The sequence below is a fragment of the Diceros bicornis genome, chromosome 13 (genome assembly GCF_020826845.1).
Source record: "Diceros bicornis minor isolate mBicDic1 chromosome 13, mDicBic1.mat.cur, whole genome shotgun sequence".
Lineage (NCBI taxonomy): Eukaryota > Metazoa > Chordata > Mammalia > Perissodactyla > Rhinocerotidae > Diceros > Diceros bicornis.
The window spans coordinates 33,315,677-33,335,950 of record NC_080752.1 but is presented as its reverse complement, the minus strand read 5'-3'; the positions used below and the strand labels follow the sequence as shown (position 1 = coordinate 33,335,950).

The window sequence follows — 20,274 nt, the reverse complement described above, 5'->3', positions numbered from 1 at the left end:
GTGTTACTCCCACCCAGGTGTGTCCGCCTCCCTGACTGGAGAAAGTGGTATCAGGACAAGCTTGAAGCTGGGATGAGATCTGACGGCAGACGTAGGGGAGGAGGGCAAGGGCCCAGAGAGTTCATCCTTATACTCCTGGTGCCCAGAGCAGTGCCTGGCCCATGGGAGGTGCTCAGCAAATATCTGAGGACACTCTAAGTTAAGGAGAAGATAAGCAGAGGCCTGGGCAGGGGAGGAAGTGTGGGGTGTGAAGTGTGAGGCAGAGGAAAAGCCAGCGGTCAGGCTGGCCCAGGGAAGCACATGGATTCGTATAGAGACAGTGATTCACACATGGCTCAACACGACAGTCGGCTTTGACAGCTGTGGACACGTTTCCTGTGTCCTGAGTACTTCAAGAGCAGTATGCCAACCCAGACTCACTGCCTGCTCCCCATCGCTTGCTTCTCTCCCCCCCCCTCTTTCTCTGTTAGTGCCCCGTCCTCTCCAGGTCTCTAGACATGTCGTTTTCTGCTTTAAAAACCCCAGTGGCTTCCCATCACCCTGAGGAGAAAACCCAGACCCCTCTCTATGATCTAGCCCCCGCCCCCCACATCCCCTCGGACCCCGCCCAGCCCCACAGTCCCCTGTTCACTCCAGCCCGCTCGCCTTCAGCTCCTCCATCACAGCCGGCTTGCTCCAGCCTCAGAGCCTTTGCACCCGCACCCTCTCTGCCCGGAACACCGTTCTCTCTGGCCTCCTGAGGCACTTTGGCACCACACCGCCCAGCTTTCCCCGCAGCACCGACTGCTCCCTGAAAGGAGCTTATTTATTCATCTGTTCACCTGTCATTGTCTGTCACCTGCTCTCGGATGTCAGCCCTGCGAGTGCAGGGATCTGACTGTTTTGCTCAGGGCTCTCTCCCCAGCGCCCAGGACAGGGCCTGGCCCCAGCAGGTGCTCACTAAACGTGCTGATGAAGGAAGGAATCCAGGCCAGGGAGCAGCTGTGCCCTGACCACGTGCTGGCTGCCCCTCCCCACACAAGCTCTTCAGTGTGGAACTGCCTCTGTTGGTCAATTAGAAAAACATTCTCACTGGGACCCAAGTGCACTCGGGTAAGATGACGGGAGCTTTAGGGCGGCGACCCCCTACTGTCCACACTCTAGGTGCACTCCCGACAAGCTGGCTTATGGGACAGCCCACGCCACACAGTGTCCTGTGTTCCCCCTGGTGAGGCCGGTGCTCAGCAGACCTTCTAGCTGAGAGATAACACGCACTCAAAGGTTTACCAGGCCCTGCCCAGGGAAGCGGATGGCAACACGCCTCTCTTGAGGGCAAACCCTCCTTCACTGACATTGGCTGCCTGCAGGGCTGCTGAGATCTGTGAGGCTGCAGCCCTGCTCTGTGAGCAAAGGGGCGGTGGTTGATTGGTGATGTCTGCTGGGGCCTCGGAAAGAGGGGAGGGTGGCAGCCCTCAGGCCCAAGTCCAGAAGGAGCTCACCTGATGAAACGGCGTTGTCCCTCCTTAGGTTCTCGCCCTCACTCTTCAGGGACGTGATTTCTGAGTTCCTCTCTGACAGGGTCTGGCACAGCACCTGGCTGTAGCCTTTCTGTAGGGCACTGATCTGTGGGTGGAGGCAACACACAGTCAGAGGGGGGCTGGCCCAGCTCTGCAAGGCACACTGGTACTTCTGCAAGGTCGGACAAAAAGAGACGGATTGATCTTGGCTTGGGGTGTTGGGGAAACCAAGCTTTTTAGATTTAACTAGTGGAAGGGACAGGAGAGAGCTTTTCCTTCAGTCACCACCATGTCATATGTAATCAAAACTGGAACCTTATCTTTGCCCACACAGGACCCCAGGCGCAGCTGCCCCTGGGGATACCTGATCCCTTAATGTGCCTTCCTACAACATTTGAACTTTCAGCCATAAATAGACCAGACCTTGGTTCCAGACCATCCAGCACTGACCGGATGCAGAGCAAAGTTCATAAAATTAATCCCCTCTAATGATAATAACAATAGCTTATATCTCATAGGACACTCCAGAGCTCACAGAGCCCATTCACAGATGCTGCTTCTTCAATAGTTCCTCACAGCATTGCTGAAGGCTGATGGTCCCATTAATGTTCCCATTTTGCAGGTGAGCAAATTGAGGCTCAGAGAGGCAAAGTCCCTTGCTCAGGGACACATGGCCAGTCAGAGGTGGAGTTATGATTCACATCTAGTCTTTAGTTGCCTGGTTCCAGTTCTTTCCACCTTACCAGATGGCTCCAGGAACCGGCACTAAAAGCTGGATGCTGGGAAGCACGGCGTGGACTCAGGGGCTGGACTGAGCCACTTCCAGGCCGGGTGAACATGGGAGGACACCAAGTCCTGTGTCATTCTTTCCTTCTGTAAGTGAGGTGATGGTGGTCCCAATCAGGATGGTGAAAAGTAGGTTAATACGCTAGTGTATGCACAGGCGTTCAGATGGTGCCTGGCACGGTACACAGGTGTGAGCTGTGACTGTCTTCTCACCTGGCCCCCCACAGTGCATTTCAGCTTCAGCTCGTCTCTGGGGAAGGTAGACTGGCAATATTTTTGTGTGCATTTGTCAGCCTTGTCTAGGCTCACGTAAACACCAGTGTGATTGTTATTAAGAGGACACACAGGAATCCCTGTTAACTGTTATATCATGTCGTAGGTATAGCAGAAAAAATGATTGGCGGGGGCAGGGGATGCTCTGATAATGCGAATTAGGGCGCCTTGGGCCTCGCCGCCAGATGGCGCTCACAGTCTTTGCTCTTGGTTTCGGTCCCTGAAAATTTGGCATTATTACTCTGGTAGAATTGACAGAAGCGTCAAGGTTTCACAAGTTTTCTGACTCGTTTCATGCACGATCATGGTTCAGATTCTATGACATTTGGGGCGATTACACTTACTTTTTCCCTGGGGCATCTGAAACCTTGGGGAGGGGGCATATGCCAGAAGGTGGGGGGACACAGGTCACTCTGTCCCCCACCCTCCCCAAGCCTATACTTTTTGCATGCTTGTGCCTTGGAAACTTTGAGGGAAATAATTTCTTTCACCTCTTACTATTCTCTGTGAGGGAAATGCAATTTTCCCATACAAGGTACTTGAAATAATTAAAAAAAATATATTTCTAGCTCTTCTTAGCTTAATGCTTTTATTTGCATGATACCAGAGTCACAACACAAAGAGACAAACTTCCAGAAGGGATGGGAAGACACACACCATCCCCCCCAAAGACTGCAGTGCTTCTGAAAGATATAAAATATTTCCATCAAAGTATTAGAGTGTTAGGATTTCAGATTGTGGGAACACTCCAAATAGTCTTCAAACCTCTTCATTTCTTTCACTACCAAAATCAATATCCATATTGTCTATAACTGGTATACATCCCAAGAAGTTTCATGTCTGTTATACCGTGTAATAAAACAGGCACTGAATCATGAGAAAGTTAACAGTGCTTGGAGGAGTGACTGCTTCCAGATACTAATTAGGCTGCTAATTAGCACAGGTGTACAAGTGCGCACGGAGGTGAGCATCTTCTGGAGATACTGTAGCAGATCGAACATCTTTGAGAGCGAGTCATTATGCACGTACTTTCAGGAAGACCAGGGAGAACATACAAAATAATCAGAACAATAAATCAACCTGCCATGTGGCTTATACTTCTGGCTGAATGTTCTGCAGCAATTGAATATTTAAGAAACTAAAATGTACACAGATGAAACTCGATTTGAGTTCAAACCAATTGCAGCCTCTGCTTCAGATATACCTTGCTATAAAATATTCTCTTTCAGTTATGAGTGAAGAGCAATACTCAAATTATGACTTGTGGGAATTACACAATGTTATATGTCAAATATATTTTAACTAAAAAAACGAAAAAAATATGTATGGGAATTATTCATCCTCGTCCACATCCCTGGACAAGACTTTTGTCACTTTTGCTCAGGAAAGCTCTGAAATGACAGAATAACTGAAAGAGACATTTCTCCATCCAATGGGAAAACTGGATTCAGATCAAGAAAAAGATGCTCATCAGTGAGTCAGCTACCTGTCAAGGGAGCTGTTTGCAGCAGAGGTTCCCGCAGGACCTGCTACTTTCATTGTTTTTGCAAAAATAGGTCTGAAGGAGAGTCATTTGTTCGTTTAAATATAAGAGCATATGTTTACTTGTTTACTCCGTCTCCCTCCTTGGAACATAACCGGGGAAGGCAAAGATCATGTCTGCCTTGTTCTCTGCTGAATTCGCAGAGCCTGGCAGAGGGCATGGCACAAGGCAGGCACCTCACAAATATTTATTTGAATGAACGAATGAATGGATGAATGAATGGATGGATGGATGGGGTTGGATGGATGAATGAATGAACAAACAGACATGGTCCTATTAGAGTTCTGGAAGGTAACTGGCCTAGTCTTCGTCCTCATGGAGCTTACAGACTCCTGGTAGAATCTTCTAGGTTCACCACGCACAACCTATGTCCTTTTCTAGGGCACATTTCTAGGACTGAGACTGTGCACCTTGAACTGGTTATAGAGGGAAAGGCAGTAAGCAGGGAACCAGAGAACAGAGGCCCCAACCATGACTACAGTTTTAAGCAGCATTATGCACTGAAGCCAGAATTCATCAGTGGCTGATTTCTTTTCTTATCAACTTTATTGAGATATAATTTATGCACAAGATCAATGGCCAATTCTAAAGTGGTTCTTTTAAAAAAAAAATTAGATCTAGTTTCAAGAGAACATGACTGGTAAATCCAGAAATTCTGAGTGGAGACTTTTTGTTTGATGAAATTCCCCCTAAGTGAGCCCACAACTGCCTTCAGGGTTTGGTAAAGGGCTAGGCATTTGGAACACTGGGGATTCCTTCTCCCCTCTCTAGCGGACTGCCCACAGCTCTTTCTGGCTGGGGCTGGGTGGGTATGAGAGGTGGTCACCGAAGCAACAGAGTTGGGCGGAAACACGAAGTCGGGTAAGAGCATGGGGTCTGCAAAGAGGCAGACCTGAGTTCTAATGGTATCGCCATACCTGTCTTGCTGTGCAAGCTATAACAAGTTCCCAGGTGTCTCTGAGCCTGCCTCAGTCTCCTCACCTGTAGAATGGTATGTGTCAGAGGATTGCGAGGTGTAAATAAGTGATGCATATAAAGCACTCGACCAGTGTTTGCGTGTGGTAGCTGCTTAATAAAAGTCACTATTGTACTTAGAAGGCTGGGTACCTCCTACATGTCTAATTCCTGGGATTTGCGCTCTGATCCATTATACTATGGTGACCACCCCCATTCTAACTCTCTGGGGCTCCCCTTGGTGCTCCCGGGCTCCACTTGAGAGCTGTCACCCTGTGTGGAGACTCTAAAGCCCTGACCGACTTGTCTCCGAGTCCTACCTGGCTTTTCAAGCTCTCGATCTCTCTCTGCTTGGCATCGATGTCTTCATCCAGAACCTGAAACTTCTGCGAGACCGTCCTCTCGTTCCGCCTGGAGGTGGCGGTCTCTGACAGCCTCTGCCTCAGGTCGACCACTTCGTTCTGCAAGTTTGCTATCACAGCGTCTTTGTACTTGGATTCAAGTTCAAAATCCGAGAGACGGCTGACTTCTCTTCCCAGCAGCAGAATTATTTCATCCTGGGTGGGGCCAGATGGGAGGTTTACTAGGTGTGAGTCTGGGTACAAGGCTGAGCCCATTAAAAAAAAAAGGAAGAAAAATGCAGTGTAATTCTTTTGGGAAGGTGAGGGCAGGCAGGGAGGGAAAAGGCAGACTTTCAAGGCTATCTCTGCCACTTGGCAGACCTCACAGAGAGGAGAGTTTGGTTAAAACGATACGCTTGTATATAGACTCCGTAATGGATGTTTATACCTCACGGTACTGAAACTTTCCTTTCCCCTCAAATTGAGGGGAACATATTGAGAACATGTTCTTTCATATTGGGAACAACTATCCCATGTGGGAACGTCTGTTGCTAGAAAGTTTATGTATAATATTTTAATTTATAATATTCAGCTTAGCACACTGGGACGTAGGAAAGGAATTAGGAAACAACATTCTATTCAACCACATTCTGCCTATAAGGTGGGCTACTTTTTAACTGAGAAAATTTAATACATTCTGAAATATTTCATTTCCCTTTCCTCTCTTCTAGTACTTCCTGCCTCTTTGGGTTATTCACATAAAAATTTATTCCAGGTGACTGAATCTGGGAGGCAAAGGAGACAGGATGGTGACTTATGTGTGAGGGCTCATGTCAACTTTGGGCTGGAGAGGAGAATTGTTGGCGGACTCTACCCACAGGTGTAATTAACCCAGTCCTCCACCTCTCCAAAAGAAAAACTCTGCCACTGAAGAATTTGTGAGGTTTCCCAAAAAAGGAAAAAAAAAAAATCCCCCAAACTTCTCACCAGAAGTCATCAATAAAATGTCAGAAAGACTGAAAAATAATTCTCCAGAGGCAGCCACAGAATTTCTGCTTTTAAAGGAATCCCTGCTCATCCAACAATTTTCCATTGGTTAGAAGGAGGTCAATGGGCAATTTCCAGGCCAGCTCACTGCCTGGGGAGCCGTCCAGTCAGCTCACGACCCTCCAGCTCCCTGACCAGGGGAAGGACAGGGTTTCGGTCCTGAGGAAGCCGGGCTGGCATTGACACCTGCTGCCAGGGGTCTTTCTTTGGGTCCTTGTGAAAACTTGTGGTAAAATTACAAGGGACAGCATCAAACAGATTCTGTACTCCTGGGCAGCTCCGCAGCGGCACCCAGTTATAAGTGGCCCAAAGCCGCCATGCTCAGCCAGGTGCTTATTAATTAGTCATTCAACAAACATTTATTGAGCAGCTACTCTGTGCCAGGCCCTCTGCTGGGTGCTGGAGTATAAAGAAGCCTGCGGGGCGTCGTGTACAACTGTGGTTTCTGCCTTTCTGGTGAGGACCCCCTGCCCTTCCTTGAAGGAGTGCTCCCCCTTCCAATGGTCTTGGTAGGACTGAAAATCATGTGCCCTGCTCCTTCCTGTCCCACCCCCCCACGTGCATGTGACCAGCATGAAAACTCTGGTCAATCAGAGTTTTCATATATGGATTACAGAGGAAGAGGGTCTTGCCTCCTTTTGGATCATAAACTTTAAATGTATGGGCTTGTATGCTTAAGTTTGTCTTTTCCAACACATGAAGCCAGCCTGCAATAGAAAGCCAAACTCCAAGGGAAACAGGAGAGAGATCAGTAGTGGGGCGTGTTCTGATGACATCATTTCAGCTCCTGGATCTAGCCATGCCTGAAGCTAGTGGGCCTTTAAATTTTCCAATAAGATGAGCCAATAAACGCCTTTTTTTGTTTTTTGGTGTTCTTTTTTTTGCCTTAAGCTAATTTGTTTATTATCACTTGCATTTGAAGGAGTCCTGGCAAGTCAGGGCATAAATGGTTCAGAAATAGAAAAAATTACAAATGTGGTTACCTCATATTGCCAGTTTAACAACTGAAGCGGATTGAAAAATGGCTACAAATACTTTGTAGCTTCTGCCATCAAGTGGTGAAGCCTATTTTCCCCACCCATAACTATGGGCTGGACCTGTGACTTGCTCGACCAATAGAATGTGGTGGAAGTGATGCTGGGCAAGTTCCAACCTCCAGGGAAGTTCTTAAGAGGTTGTACAGCCTCTGCTCTGGGAACCGAGACCACTGTGCTGTGAGGCAGCCTGGGATGACAAACCACATGCAGCGAGGCCCGGCACTCCAGGCATCCCGGCTGAGGCCCCAGACGCAGGAACGATGCCACTTGAGACCAGCAACCCTCCAAGCCACCGGCTGACTGCAGCTGCATGAGTGAGGCCGGGGGACACCAACTCTAGGTCAACCCATTGATCCCGGGAAATAATAAATTGCTGTTTTAAGCCACCAAGTTTTGGGGTGGCTTGTTACACAGCAATAGATAACTGACACAGCATCCGAGCCTGGCTTCTCGCCTTACTGCAACATTTCTCAAAGTCTGGTCTCGGGACACCTGTGTCGGAACCACCTGCAACCTGAAGTTGCAGATTTCCGTGTCTAACGAGGACCCCAGGTGGGTCCGCTCCTCACCGACCTCGAGAAGTGCTGCTCGCTCAGGCCCTGCACCTTAAGGAAAGCAGGATAGGTCAGATGCTTCTTTTAGGATAATTTTCAGGTTGTGTCTAAGTGGGGAGATATCAACCTGGACCCTTCCTAGGATGTCTGAATCCGCCTGTTCTGGCTCCTCTTCCGGTTTCCCTCCCTAAACCTCTCTGGGTCTTTAACACGTTTCTCTCTCTCTTCACTCAATTCTCTCTGACTTCAGTGCTCACTTCTTCCTGCTAGGAAACGTTTTCCCCACCACTGTGCCATCACTCATGGTTGAGCAAGCAGTTACCATGTGGGAGTTAGAAGTACCAGCTCAGAAGTTAACCAGACGTGGGTTTGAATCCCAGCTCTGCCTCTCACACTGTGCAACCTTGGGCAAGTTACTTAACCTCTCTGAGCTCCAGTTTCCTCATCTGTCAAGTGCGGGTGATAAAATCTATTTTGGAGACGGTGAAGATTAACAAGACAATTGAATGTCAAGTGCACAGGACACGGTCCAGCACCTAGTAGGTGCTCAATACTTTGTGGCTGTAGATGTTGTTACTAGGCATAAAATGAGCAGTTACCAAAGTTTTGGTTGAATGTCCTGGGAGTAAGAGGTGGTTTCCTGGAAGTAGTAAGAAAGGCACTTCCAGGCCACAGAGAACAAGAGGCAACGGCAATCCCTCCACAGTCCCGTTTGCTGCTGTAGCTCTGCCCCTCCCCCGACACCCCTCACCTTATCCTCCTGGGCCAGGTCCTGGTCCACGTAAATCTCCTGGGAGGGTCCTGCCCCGGGAATCCCCTCGGCCACTGATGGCGCCGACAATTCCACAGCATTGGTCCACACTAACGCACAGATCAACAGGGCACAGAGGAGGCTGTGAGTTTCCCTAGGGTCTTGAATATTTTCAGATTAACCTTCACATTCATGTCACCCTGAGATTCACATCTTACATAATTAAGAAATTACAAAGTGGTGGATATGTTCATCGAAAAACAATCAAAGCATCACAGAAATGTTAGAAAGGGAATGAGCTGCCTCATTCCTCCTCCCCAGTGTTAACTGAGCTGATTCACTTCGATGTGTCTCTTTCTAGATGTTTTTCCTGTGCCACGTGAGAGCTGATGACCTTGGGCAGGTCATTTACTCTCTCTAAGCCTTAGTTTCCACACATATAACTTAGGGACACTAACAGCCTCTGCTATGAAGGGCTATTTAAGGATTCCATGAAATAATGTAGAGCAGGGCTCGGCAAGCTATGGCCCTAGGGACAAATCTGGCCCTCTGCCTGTTTTTGTAAATAAAGTTTTATTGGAACACAGCCACAGTCATTCATTTACATATTGTGTATGGCTGCTTTCCGGCTATAAAAGCAGAGTTGAGCACATAGTTGCAACAGAGACCACATGGCCCACAAAGCTATAATATTTACCATCTGGCTCTTTACAGAAAAGTCTGCTGACCCCTGATACAGAGCACTTAGCACTAAACATTAGCTATTTTTATTGCAATTATATCTTTAAAAAACAAAGTGGATTTCTGTTACAGAGATTTTCCTCCAGTTTGCTTTTTCATCCAACAATATATCAAGAACAACTTCCCATGTCAGTATATGTAGCTACACTGTGGTCTTTTTATTGGTAGCATTGTAGTCCACTGCACAAGTGCGCCCAAACATATTTAACTAGGACCCACTTGATAGACATTTAGATTTTCCTGATTTTTCCCATTTTCCTCCGTGAAACCGAGCACAAGGAGGTTAAAAAGTCTTCCCTGAGCTAGAAGAAAACAGAACTTTGAGGTGAGCTTCGCTAACTGCAGCTGTACGTATTCAGCATAATCAACTGTTGTTTAAAACTAACTAGGTCTGTCCCTCCTTAGTATATGAGTGAGCTGTCCTTCCCAGAAATTCAAGGTCCAGACATCAAGATTCAGCCTCACAAGGCCAAACAGGCTGAAGATGAAAACTAACCAGAAAAGTCCAGACAAGGCAAAGAAATTCAGTCTTCAAACCCAAACACAGGCTGGTGGGAAGGCGCCAGCCAGCACGGCCACATGCTCCCCCTCCCTTACCTAAAACCCCAGCACATGCTCTCTCTCGCAGCCTTTAAAACCCCTTGCCTCCCATCTTTCGGAAAGACGGGACAAATTTGAGAGCTCTCGTCTCCTGGCTGATGTCACCCAAAATAAAAACTCTTTCCTTGCCATAAGCCTGGCGTTCTAGTTTTATTTGGCCCCTCTTGTGTGGCGGATAAAGAACCTTGGTACGTATCCGGTAACACAAGTGTGCCCAAACATATTTAACTAGGACCCACTTGATAGACATTTAGGTTTTCCTGATTTTTTCCATATTTACCCCCAATATTACAAGGGCTATTTACGACTCTCAGGGGTTCTGGCATTGTTATGTTTGGGGGCCCCACTCTGTATCACACCAAACATAGCACAATTCACTCACATCAACACTGAATACACTTTTTTGTGGTGTAGAAACTTTGGAAAGGATTTCTATTGACTCTGCTTTTGAGATCTCTCGGTTCTGAGGGGCATATTTTAAATTTCCAACTGACTGTGATTCTGGGCAATCATTGTGCATTCTTGTCTTCTTGTGCAGTGAGAAATTGAACCAACTGTTTTCAGAGGTAATAAAACATTAATGAATGTTAACATTAACAATGAATGAAGTACGCACCATCACATTTGGGGACATTTATTCATTTTGATTCTGCATTTTTTATTTATGCATTTTAGAGCCAATGATCTTCTTCCCAGGTCTCAAACATGTCTGTGGACCCCAGAACCCCACATGGACACAGCCCCTGGCCTGTGGTGCCTGGGAAAGGCATGGCCTTGCATGCTGAATGACTGTCCTGGCCTGGACTCCCAACCACACGCACTGTCTATGCTCCAGAACAGGCTGCGATCACAGGAAAGGCCTGATTCTGCTTTTTAATGGCTTGGGCATCTTATCTATTCCTTATAGGCAATAAAACAAACTGATCAAATGAACTCTTCCCAAGAAGAAACGAGCAAAACCCTCTCAGTTATGCCCAAGTCGCTTTGCCTGTGGTGGCAAGCGTAACCAAAATCAAACACCTCCAGGTGTAGCCAGACCTTGGGTCATGGCCCCTCCCTGCTAACACTGGCTGTCACTTCTTACTGCTCTTTTTACGTGGTCTCGAGCCACGTTACCCCAGGAGTGCACCCTTCAGCCACGATGACTATTCCCTCGTGCTTGCCCCACCCTGCCCACCACACACCCTCGGCGCTCACAGTCCCTTCCACCTGAATGCTGTTCCCACCCTTCTGCACTTAGTGGATGTCACTTGCCTTTCAGTGCTCAGCTTGAGTGTCACTCCCTCGGCGTCACCTTCTTGATCCCCCACCTAAGTCAGGTCCTACCATTACACATTCATGGCGCACTGGGTACCTCTCCTGCCTGGTGTTGTCATGGTTACCACTTTATAGATGTTTTTCTGTGATCATTTTGTTCATGTTGGTCTCCCTGACTGGATAGTAAGTTCTATGAGGTTGGGGACCATGTCTCAGTTTGTGCCCTTCAAAATGAGTTTATTAATCCCATTTTACAGATGTGCAAACTGGGGCACAGAGAGAGAAAACCTCTGCCCAAGCTCACACAGCTGGGAAGAGGCTGAGCATCAGGGCGAACCCCCACATGTCCCAATTCTGTTGTGTACGTATAGACAGGGAGAGGTGCTCAGGAGACTGCTGGGGAACAAAAGCCCAGAGCCTGGCCCATATTCATAACCGACAGTCGATGAAAGGCTTGTTGGCCACCAGGGCTCTCCATAGGTGAAAGCTGGAGCTCACAACAACGCTGTGGGGAGGTACTGTTACTAGCCCTGTGAAGACATTGGGAAGCCAAGTGTAGACAGCCTGACTGAGGCCACACGTCTAGTGAGGGGCAAAGTCAGGGTCTGACCCCAGAACCAGGGCAGAGAGACATCACGGGAGTAGGTCCTCCAGCAGTGTGGTGAGGGGTGACAGAGGAATTAGGGTCTGGGTTCGCCCTGACAAGCCTGTCAACAAGGGGCAGTTTTGTGTGGACATGCACTGTGGAGCATCTCACCCCCCTGTGGACCACCAAGGGCTGCATTCGAGGACTCCCTTGATGGAGTTTTAGAGGCCGCCTGATGGGAACAGTTAAGGTGACCAACTTCCCAGCTTGCCCGAGATGGAGGGGTTTCCCTGGATGCCGGACTTTCAGTGCCAAAGCCTGGAAAGTCCCAGGCAAACCAGGATGAGTTAGTCCATTTAGAAATAGCTGAGAAAAGAAAGCTCCCTGCCAGCCCACTACACACCCACTGGGGTTTCCTGCCACCATGGGAGAGGCCTGCAGCTCCTCCAGACAGCAGGACTCAGGGACGAGGCCCTGCTCGGGGAGCGGATGCTCTGGGTTCCCAGTTTGGAAAGCGGGAGGGCTGGCACCCCCTAAGAATATGCATTCCACATTCCCTCTGAGTTCTGTGACATGTGGGGCTGGGGGGGGGGGCAGGCCTTGGCCCGGGGCCCAAAGAACCAAGATAGCGACTCTCTCTCTGTCAAAGACTCTGTTCTCCTTCCATGTTCCTCCCACATCTTCTGGAAGGCAGCTGCCACCAGGGGTGGTGGGAGGGGGAAACTGAAGAGCTTCCTGGAGAATTTCATGAAACTGTTTCAGCAGCTGCCCATTCTCCCCTCCACTTCCCTCAACTAAGTCCATGATAGAAGACTTTCATCTGAAGCTCACCTCCCCCATCTCACCCTCTTGGATCCCGAGCAGCAGAGTCCTGACTAGAGCAGCACTGATGGAAAAATAATGCAAGCTACATGATGCAATTTAAAATTTTCTAGTCGTCACATGAAAAAGGTAAAAAGAAGAGATGAAATTAATTTTAATGATATATTTTATTTAACCCAATATTTAAAAAAATTATCATTTCAACATGTAATCAAGACAAAAAATATTGAGATCTTTTACATTCTTTTTCTTTTCGGTACTTTGAGGACCCAAGTCCTTGAAATCCAGGGTTGATCTTACATTTACGGCGCATCTCCATTTGGAAGCTCGACTTTCAATGGAAAGACTTGATCTGTATTTAGATTTCACAAAAACTTACAGTTGAAAAGTAGATTTGCAAACCCAAGATGTTCCAGGCACACTTAAAACCTTCCAGTCACTGAATCAAGTATCAAATGGAAGTTTCAATGTGATATAAATTTAAAAATCAAGTTGCAAAATTTAAATTAATTAAAACTGAACATGCACTTCCTCAGTCACACGAGCCACATTTCAGCGCTCAGCAGACACCTGAGGCTGGTGGCCTCTGTATCAGGAAACACAGGACTAGAACATTCTCCCTTTTGTTTCCCCTCTTCTTAACCTAATACCTCCTTTCCTGCCAACATCTATAACTGGGTTTTGGGGTTTTTTTAAAAGGAAAAGAGGAGAAGTGAGATTTTTTTAAAAAATGTCTAATGGGGCAGGCTTTGACTTGAACACGCAGTTGAATTCTGGAGGCCCCCGTGGTGCATTAACGGTTGTCACAAGGCCTGTGGCTTATGTTTTAAGTGTTCAGCATAGGCTGCTTGATGCTCTACATGTGCAGGCCCGCGGTCCCCACGCCTGGCATGGCTGGGCAGCATCACATCAGACAGGCCGCGGTCCAGAGGAGTGGTGACACCCGAGGCTTTCCTGATTAGCAAACAGGAGGCTGGAAACAGGTTTTCATTGGTAAAAAGGGTGGCCTGTTACTGGGCCCGCTGAATGTTAGAAACGGGCTCCCAGTGGTCAAAAGGAGGAGGCTATGGCTGTGGGTGGCTGAGCTGCTGGGGGCCCCACCCTGGCCTGAGCCCCCAGAGGGCCCCGAGGTCTGACCCTAACTGGGCCCGTGTCCAGTCTCGTTTTAGATCTCTGCTGTCTGATGCCGTCTCGATGGGTAACTCCAGATGCCGTGGCTGCCTTCAGTGACCCTTCTCTGCCAGGTGATGGCGGAGCCCTTAAAGAACAGACAGCCTGGACTCCATCAAACCTACAGAACAGGCTGAGTGATGGTCCGGGGTCCCTTTCCCGCTGAAGGCGTGTTTACTAAAGTCTGTGTGGGGGTCTAATTGGATCTGAGACCTGCTCCCACCCAGGCAGGGGGTGCTGGACCTGTTACCCTCACCCACCCAGAACTTCTTTTCTCTCTACTGTTTTCTATCAAGTCCAGGATGACCACACAGCCTTCACTCAGTTCACAGCCTCTGGCTGGTGGATCACTGGAGGTCCCAGGGAGGTACCCCCCCAGGGAGGGACAGGAAGGCTGGGGCGGTGGATGGCAGGAGGGGGGACAGAGGCACTTTAAGAAATTTTGAGCAGCAGTTATTTGTCAAAGGGAAGTGACTTCAATGTTTTAACAACCGTCTGGCTGTCCTGTTATTTATCAGCTAGTTACCAGCCTTCACCAGGGAGAGCGTGTGGGTACTTTGACTGTGTCGTTAGTACTTGGACTGGATTTCTACACATTGTAACTTGTAAATAAAACTTAAACAACAATCATGGGTGGATAACAATTTCATTTTTAAAATTCAATATTTATTGAGTGTTCACTGTGCACCCAGTGCTGTGCTCAGCACCCACATGCAGGATCCTATTTCATCTTCACAACAACCCATGAGGTGGGTATTATTATCACCATCTCCATTTTATAAACGAGGGATCTGAGGCACAGAGACGTCAAGTCACTTGCTGATGGTCATACGGCCGATAAGTGATAGAGTCAAGGTTTGAACGCAGGTTTGTGTGATTTGGAGCCTGCACTCTTACCATTACGCAGTAAGTTTATCGAAGTGGGAAGACGTTCATGATATATTGTTGAATTTAAAAAAGCAGGTTACCAACGTTAGGTTCAAGTTATCCCATTATTGGGAAAAAATATATGTAAATCAGGAGAATATTTTTTAAAATCACCCCACATATTTTCTGTTCTCAGTAATTCGTCCTCTCCCACCTCCCGTGAGCTCTTGCTGTTAAGGTTCATCCTTGGAGCTGAGGTTTTATTGCCTGTGGAAGGAGAAGGGTGGACGCTAACTAAAGCAGGGTGATTGTGCCCCCCAGGGGACATTTGGTGACGTCTGGAGACATTTTTGAGTGCCACAACTGAGGGAGGGGTTGCTACTGGTATCTAGTGGGTAGAAGCCAGGGATGCTGCTAAGTTTCCTACAACGTGCAGGCCGGATCCCACAACAAAGATTTATCTGGCCCCAAATGTCGCAGTGCTGAGATTGAGAAATTCTGACCTACAATAAATTATCCTTAGCTTTGGGTTTTCAAATAGATTTTTTCAAATCTAAAGCAAGACAGCAGTCTAAGAGAAAAACGATTTTATTTGAAGAGCCCAGCTGTGTTAAGAGAGGAAAGAGTTTTCTCAGAACCCTCAAAAATAGGTGTTTTCTATCCAGAGCCAGCCTGGAGGACTGGAGCATAGAGTTTACTCCAAAGCACGGAGCAGAGAGGCCCAGAGTCTGACACCAGGGGACTCCCCCCACAGGAAGATGAAAGCCCTGCTCTGGGGATGGGGGGAGCATCAGGGAGCCAGGGTGAAAGTTTGGAAACAGATGAGACCCGGGTGGGAGGCTGTGGTGATAAAGCCCCAGGAGACCTGAGGGCCTGTGGGCTGGAGGACTCCTCATGGATGGCCGTTAGAGAAGCCCCAAGTTCCACATGGCCCTAGAGAAAGAGGTGGCGAAATCCACTGATTACAGTGGAAAAATTAAAATGGCCGAGTAAAAAAACAAAAGAAAGAAAGAAAGAAAAGAAACAGCTCATGTGTCCAACAATAAAGGAATGGATTAAAAAACTGTATATGTGTTCATACAACAGAATTTCTCACCAATAAAAAGGAATAAACTCATGATACATACAACAAAATGGATGAATCTTAGAAATATCATGCTGAGTGAGAAAAGCCTTTTACAAAAGAACATATACTACATGATTCTGTTTATTTGAGATTCTAGAACAGGAATATCCATGGTGGAAAAAAAATTCAGAAGAGCGATTGCCTCCAGGGGATGGGGTTGGGAACTGACTGGGAAGGGACATGAGGGAACTTTCTGGGGTGATGGTAATGTTCCATATCTTGATAGAGATTTGGGTTTCATAGGTGTAAAACCCAAAACTCTGAGCATATACTCAAGACTCGCGCCTTTCATTGTGTGGGAGCCAGTCTCCAGGATTCTTGTTTCCTAGTATTCACACCCTTGTATTATCTTCTCCAATAGGATGGACTTTGTATTAGTCTGCTCGGGTGCCATAACAAAACACCATAGACTGGGGAGTTTAAACAACAGAAATTTATTTTCTCACAGTTCTGGAGGCTGGAAGTCTAAGATCAAAGTGCTGACAGAGTTGGTTTCTCCTGAGGCCTCTCTCCCTGGCTTTCAGACGGAGGCCTTCTTGCTGTGTCATCACTGGCCTTTTCTCTGTGTGTGGGCATCCCTGGTGTCTCTCTTCTTATAAGGATACCAGCCATACTGGATTAGGGCCCAGCCTATTGGTCTAATCTTATTTACCTCTTATAGTCACATTCTGTGGTACTGGGCTTAGAACTTTAACATAGGAATTTTGAAAGGACACAATTCAGTCCATAATAGAGCTTATCTATGTAACCAAGAATGTTGTAGAAACAACAGAGTTTGACTCCCGAGGTTAGACTATAAAAGACACTGTAGCTTCTGCTTTGCCTCTAGGACCACTTGTCTGGAGGAGCCAGTGACCACACCAGGAGGACACTCAAGCAGCCTGTGGAGAGGTCCACATGATGGAGAACCAAGGCCTCCCACCAACAGCTCATGAGGAACTGAGGCCTCCTACCAAAAGCCATGTGAGTGAGCCATCCTGAAGATGGGTCCTCCAGCCCCAGCAAGCCTTCGGATGACCATAGCCCCAGCCAACCTCCTAAGAAACCCTGAGCCAGAACCACCTGGCTAAGCCATTCCCAAATTCTTGACCTGGAGAAAATCATGAGATAATAAATGTTTATTGTTGTTTTAGATCCTTAAGTCCTGGGGTGATCTGTTAGGCAGCAATAAATAGCTAATACAGATTTTGGCACCAGGAGTGGGGAGGGGCTACTTTAACAAAATCCTAAAGTGTAGAGTGGTTTGAGATGGGACAGTGGCCAGAACCTGGACGATTTTTGCCAACAGTCTTAGCGAAAGCCTGAAGAGTCTGTGAGTAGAAGCTCAATGGCCTTCGAGGAGGGGGTGAGGGAATGTTTATAGGAAAATGAAGAAAATACTCCTGGGGTTATGGGATCCTTGTTATGTGGTGGCAGAAAGTCTCATAACACGTTGCCTGTGGTGATGAGGAAAGTAGACAATGTTCCTAATGAACTGGGCGATCAAGCTAAAGAGATTCCCAGGCAGAGTGCTGGAAGGTTCCACCTGCCTACTTCTTGCTACTTACAGTGAAATGCGAGCGGGGAGAGAGAGGCCAAAGGAGGGACTGTTGAACCAAAAGGAGCCAGGACTCAATGGGCTTGGAAATTTGCTGCCTCTCCAGATGGCAAATGAGATGTAAGAAACAGGTTCTGGGCAAAGATCAAATTCAGGGCACTCTCAGGAAAACACAGCCTAAAGATGAAGCTGTGTGTGTGACTGTAAAATCCCTTGTTAAGAACACAGAAAGATCCGGAGCGGTGTCTCAGAGAACCATTCAATCAAAGCACACGGCTTCTAAGAACCTTCTTAGTGCTGTCCCTCTGCCTCAGAAGCCCAAAGCAGAGAAGGGCTTGTGTCAAAGAAACCGGTGGGTATGGCTTTTGCCTAACAAGGTGAACCCCAGTAAGAAACATTGCCAACCCAGTCTGACAGAGACAGAGACCCATAAAAGCAAAAGAAGCGTTTGGACCCCCAAGCTTCCATAGGCAGGAAGCAGACTATAAAACTATGCTCTGATACCTTTCATGGAAAAGGTAGGATGACTCAGGGGGTGGAACTAAGGGACCAGAGGGAAGAGCCAAGAGCCTTGGAAAGTCACTTCTGGCAAGAGCAGGACTCAAGCCTAATCAAGGAACTTGCAGCATTTTCCCAGCTGGATTTCAGAATTGCTTTGGGCCAGTGACTCCCATGTGTTTCCTGTTTTCCTGCTTTTTGAACAAAAGGAGTATCCATAGCAGTTATGCTATGCCTGTCCCAACAATGTATGTTGGGTGTGTGAGGGACAGACAACTTGTGTCCTTAGTTCACAGGTCTTCAGACTGCTAGAAATGGTCCTCGAGGAGCCAAACTTCAGGAACTAGAGCCATGAGCCCCATCTGCAGCTGACTGGATTAGATGATGAGATTCTGGAATTTGAGCTGATGCTGTGATGGGGTGAGACTTTTGGCGGCCTTGGGAGAGGGTGAGGGCATCTTACATGTGCGGGGGTAAATCATTGAGGACCAGAGGAAACACTGGGGTAGCCAGCCTCCAAGCTGACTGCCAGTAATTCTTGCCTCCTGTATTCAGGCCCACGTAATAGTCTTCTCCCATAATGGACACAGCTGACCCGTGTAACCAGTAGGGTATTGCAGAAATGACAGAGGGTGACTTCTGAGGCTTGGTCATAAGAGACATTGCAGTTTCCATCTTGCTCTCTCAGATCACTTGCTCAGGAAGAGCCACTGCCATTCCCTGAGGACACTCCAGCAGCTCTCTGGAGAGGTCCCTCTGGGGAGGAACTGAGGCCTCCTGGCAACCGCCATGTGAGTGCGCCATCTTGGAAGCAGATTCTCCAGCCCCAGTCCAGCCTTCAGATGACTGCAGCTCTGGCCACAGCTTGACTGCAGCCTTACAAGAGACCCTGAGCCACAGCCATCCTGCGAAGCCGCTCCCTAATTCCTGACCCATAGAACCTGTATTATAAGATAATACACATTTGGGGTTTTTGGTTTTTTATTTTTTGCTTTAGGCCACTAAGTTTTGGGAGAATTTGTTAATGAACAATTAATAACTAATACACATTGTGTGTTAATTTTACATTAAAAGACAAAAACTGTTAAACACTAGTTAATGGTATATTTGCTAAAATATTTAGGGGTAAGACTACAGATGTGTGCCAATTTATTTTCAGATGCAACAAAAAATAAGATGGATTAGTGAATGAAGAGACAGATGGATAAACAGATGTGTGATAAAGACTACAGCAAAATGTTAATGGTAGAATTAGGTGGGGGTGCTCTGTAAAATTCTTTTTACTTTGCTGTATGTTTGAAATTTTTCATATTAAAATGTTGGGGGGAAATGGCTGAGTAATTTCTTAACTTGGGTGGTAGGTACATGAGGGTTTATTTGATGATGATGATGGTGATGATGATAATGACGAAGATGATGTAAACCTAGAGATACATTTCATTGACTCCTTAGTTTGTATGTTTCACAATAATAACTATTATTTGGATGCTGAAGGAGGTGACTAGGTGAATGAGGGAGATCAGGAGAGGCTGTGAAGCCACCAAGAGATCTGGGGACTCAGAGGAGGCTGGGACACAGAGGACAGAGAATGGGACCTTTAGACCAGAGTTCATAGAGGAAACTCAGGAATCACGACAGGGATTAAGTCGACCCAGCTGCTCTGCCAATGAGGCTGGCCGAGAGGATGGTGACAGACAGGAGGTCTCCTCCCCAAATACCGTGAGGCCTTCCAGGGGAGACGGTGAGGCAAGGAAACCCTGAAGGCCGTGTGTCCCCAAAGTGACCAGGCTGTGAGTGACAGTCACTGAGATAACCAGCCTTAAATTTGACTGAAAAACATTTGATTGGATTAGATTGCATGTATCACCCCTGGGGAAGTAATTTCCCTCGATAAGCCTCAGTCTCCTCCTCTGTAAAATGGTAATAAAATATTTAAAAACCTCCTAAGGCAACAGGGATTTCAGTTACCAATATTTCTGCACATCTGAGTCAAAGTGTGTAAATTTAAATCCTGCTACACATTCATATGTAGGTACAGACACACACATACCACAGAGGAACTGACGTGTGCATACGGGCAGAGCACAGAGTCTGGAGGGACACACATGGGAAAGTCAACAGGGGGATCCAGGTGATGAGAGTGACAGCTCATCTTTAACTGTTTTCTTGCATTCTGTTTATCTTCAATTTTTTTTCACAATTGATTATGTTCTACTATTTTGTTTTTTTTTTGCTGAGGAAGATTCGTCCTGAGCTAACATCTGTGCCAATCTTCCTTTATTTTGTAT

At 47.3% G+C, this 20,274-nt stretch overlaps 1 protein-coding gene across 1 annotated transcript in view; it reads right to left on the bottom strand.

The window, feature by feature from the left end:
• The window catches only part of FHAD1 (forkhead associated phosphopeptide binding domain 1), a 129,414-nt gene that overhangs the window by 70,883 nt on the left and 38,257 nt on the right, over window positions 1-20,274 (bottom strand). Inside the window, 3 exon segments of the mRNA XM_058552955.1 lie at window positions 1,479-1,602; window positions 5,373-5,609; window positions 8,783-8,892. Of these exon segments, the coding sequence (XP_058408938.1) occupies window positions 1,479-1,602; window positions 5,373-5,609; window positions 8,783-8,892 (471 nt within the window).